Here is a 3,780-nt window from a genome sequence, read left to right on the forward strand (position 1 = left end):
ATGGAACCAGAAAATCAAACAGTCGTCTCAGAATTCCTTCTCCTGGGACTCTCAGAAAAGCCAGAGTATCATGCCCTCCTGTTTGGGCTGTTCCTCTCCATGTACCTGATCACTGTCTTTGGGAACCTGCTCATCATCCTGGCCATTGTCTCAGACTCCCACCTCCACACGCCCATGTACTTCTTCCTCTCCAACCTGTCCCTCGTCGATGCCTTCTTCTCATCTACCACCGTGCCCAAGATGCTGGCAAACCTCTGGTCCCAGAGCCGAGCCATCCCTTACACCGGCTGCCTTGTCCAGATGTATGCCTTCCACCTGTTCGGGACCATGGACAGCTTCCTCCTGGCAGCGATGGCCATTGACCGGTTTGTGGCCATTGTCTACCCTCTGCGCTACTTGGTCATCATGAGCCCCCGTGTCTGTGGGCTGCTGGTCGGTGGGCCGTGGCTGATCACCAACCTCCAGTCACTCGTGCACACCTGCCTCATGGCTCAGCTGACCTTCTGCGCAGGCTCCGAAATCCCCCACTTCTTCTGTGACCTCATACCCCTGCTGAAGCTCTCCTGCTCCGACACCCACACCAATGAGCTGGTGATCTTTGCTTTTGGCATTCTCATGGGCATCAGCCCGCTCTCGTGCATTCTCCTCTCCTACACCTGCATCTTCCGGGCGGTCTTCAAGATCCCTTCTGCTCAGGGCAAATGGAAGGCCTTCTCCACCTGTGGCTCCCACCTCACCGTGGTGTCGCTGTTCTATGGCACCATCTTTGCCGTGTACTTGCAGCCCGCCTCACTCACCTCCTCCCAGAAGGACAAGGCAGCTGCCCTGATGTGCGGGGTGGTCATCCCCATGCTGAACCCATTTATCTACAGTCTCAGGAACAAGGACATAAAGGTGGCCCTGAGGAAGCTCCTCAGCAGAACAACCTCCTCTCAGTCCTAGGGCAGAACAGGTATTGAGCACCTACTGTGCTCCGGACCACAGTAGGGTGCTGGGGAGAATGAGGTGAACTCAAGGTATTCAGATCTAGTGGGGGATAGAGACATGTAAATAAATCATTACAATATGACAAATGCATCACAAAGAGATGAATAAAAAGCTACAGGAACCCAAAGGGAGAGGTATGCATTTTCCCTGGTTTTATCTTCCCTGAAGGGAAGACTTTTAATTAGCCCTCTCTGGGGTATCAGCCTGATAGGATTGCTATATGGATAATACTAGTCAAACAAAAGATTGGCTACTCTCATTTTAATATTGATAAAGCCAGCTACCTAGCTTTGCTTCCTTAGTGACTTAGGGAAGGACTTTGATAGTATCTGATTAGGTTACCTCTCTTGTAAGTGGTTTCAGCAGCCACCAGGTATCACTGAGGGCCTTGTGACCATGACTTTGGGTGGGGATTGTTGTCATCAAAAGGCCTTCAATGCATGCCTTCCCAGTCCCCACGCTGGATCCGAGGAGACCATGACATGGGCTCAGGGGATTGTGATTCAATGGGCTGACACTGGACTTTAGAATCTGCCTTCTTGCCCTAGCTGGTTTGGCTCAATGGATAGAGCATCAGCTTATGGACTGAAGGGTCCCAGGTTCAATTTCAGTCAGGGGCACATGCCCTGGCTCGACCCCCAATAGGGGGCGTGTGCAGAAGGCAGCCAATCAATGATTCTCTCTCATGATTGATGTTTTTATCTCTCTCTCCCTCTCCCTTCCTCTCTGAAATCAATAAAAATATTTTTTTTAAAGAATTTGCCTTCTTCATAAACTCTCCAGGTAGCTGATGTGGAGAGTCCACGGGCCACAGTTTGAGGACACAGGCCCTGGGTGGGCTCCAGAATCCATGTGTTTCCTATGATGTCCTTTAACTGACTCCAAACCCAATATAATTCTACAGGCATGATCAGCAACAAGAAGATGGGGTGGCCTGGAATGCCGGAGAGTTCAGGTTATGAATTGTGTTCTCCAAAAAAACTGTGTCAAAGTCTAAGCTCCAAGACCTCAGAATTTGATCATGGGTTCTGATCCAGTACGACTACTGGTGTCCTATAAGAAGGGAGAATTTGGCCCGGCAGGCATGGCTCAGTGGTTGAGCATTGACCTATAAACCAGGTGGTCATGGTTCAATTTCCAGTCAGAGTACAAGCCCGGGTTGTGGGCTCGATCCCCAATGCAGGAGGCAGCCATTCAATGATTCTCTCTCATCATTGATGTTTCCATCTCTCTCTCCCTCTTCCTTCCTCTCTGAAATTAATAAAAATAGATTTTTTTAAAAGAAGGGATAATATGGACCCACACAGGGAGAACGCCATGTGAAGATGAAGGGAGAGATCGAGTGATGCTTCTACAAGTCAAGAAATGACAGCAATTAGAAGCAGACCCCAGAAGCCTGGGGAGAGGCATAGAGCAGATTCTCCCTCAGAGCCCCCAGAAGGATCCAAGCCTGCCAACTTTGATCTCAGATTTCTGGCCTCCAGACCGTGACAGAATAAATTTCTCTGTGTAAGTCACCCAGTTTATGGTACTTCGTTACTCGGTCCTGGCAAATGCATACAGTTACTTTAGGAAGGGCTGGCATCATGCAAAAACCATGCCCAGATACACCCTCTCAAGTTCATGACCTACCAAGTGTTCTGGTTATGGGAGTCTGGGCTGCAACTGGACAAAACAATAACGGATTTAAATGCGTCAATTCACTTTCTGGATCTAGTGTTACGACAATAATGACACCAACAGCTGAGATGTGCTATGTACTTGGCAGGGGGCTAAGCCTTTTATATGCATCATCTCATCAAATTTTCAACAGCAACACTTACAAGGTAGGTAATGTAACTTCTTATTGTACAGATGGCAGGACCAAGGCTTAAAAGGGGAAGCTGCTAGTAAGTGGTAGCCAAGGTTCATACAGAGGACCCACCCACCTCAGAGGCCCAGGTCTTAATGACACACAGTATTGTCTAGAAATCAGCGCCTAGACCAGGGGCTACAAACTCAGGCTCTGTGAGCCTGTTCTGGCACAGCCTTTGAGCTGAGAATGGTTTCTACATTTTTAAATGGTTGGGAAAAATTTAAAAAGACTATCCTGTGACAGATCAAAATTATATAAAAGTCTAATGCTAGTACCCATACCACAGCGAAGCCCATTTGTTCATATATTATCTGTGATTGCTTGCAAGGTACAGGGCAGAGAGGAGTAGTCTTTTTGTCTTTTTTTGTTAATCCTCACCCACAGACAATTTTCCATTGTTTTTGTTTTTTTTAAGAGAGTGGAAGGGAGGAGGGGAGACAGAGAGAGGGAGACGCATCTATGTGAGAGACACACACATGTCCGGGCGTTAATGGAGCCTGCCACGAAAGTATGTGTCCTTGACGGGAATGACGCTCTATTCACTGAGCCAAACTGGCTGGGGCCAGAGTTGAGTAGTTTTGACAGAGACCCTATGGCATGCAAAGTCTAAAATATTTACTTTCGGGCCCTTTACTGAGTTTGTTGACCCATTTTCTACAGGAGAAGCCGGGTACTCGTGTAGGTCATGAATCAGAAGCATCAGCGTCATGGGAGCTTGCTAGAAATTAAGACTCAGACGCTATCGCAGACCACTCGCTGAATCATAATTTTTTTAAATTGATTTTAGAGAGACGAAGGGAGAGAGAAAGACGGGGAAAGAGAAACATCGATGTGACAGAGAAACATCACATCGATTGGGTTGCACACCCCGCCAGGACCGGTGAGCCAACCCCTTGGTGTAGGGACCACGCTCCGACCAACTGAGCCACACACCCACA

At 48.3% G+C, this 3,780-nt stretch overlaps 1 protein-coding gene across 1 annotated transcript; it reads left to right on the forward strand.

Moving 5' to 3' along the window:
• On the forward strand, window positions 1-942 carry LOC102767376 (olfactory receptor 1I1). The gene has a single exon (XM_006759235.1). The coding sequence runs from the start codon at window positions 1-3 to the stop codon at window positions 940-942; it is 942 nt and encodes a 313-aa protein (XP_006759298.1).
• The last annotated feature ends 2,838 nt before the right edge of the window (window positions 943-3,780 follow it).

Source organism: Myotis davidii, unplaced genomic scaffold (assembly GCF_000327345.1).
Source record: "Myotis davidii unplaced genomic scaffold, ASM32734v1 scaffold56, whole genome shotgun sequence".
NCBI lineage: Eukaryota > Metazoa > Chordata > Mammalia > Chiroptera > Vespertilionidae > Myotis > Myotis davidii.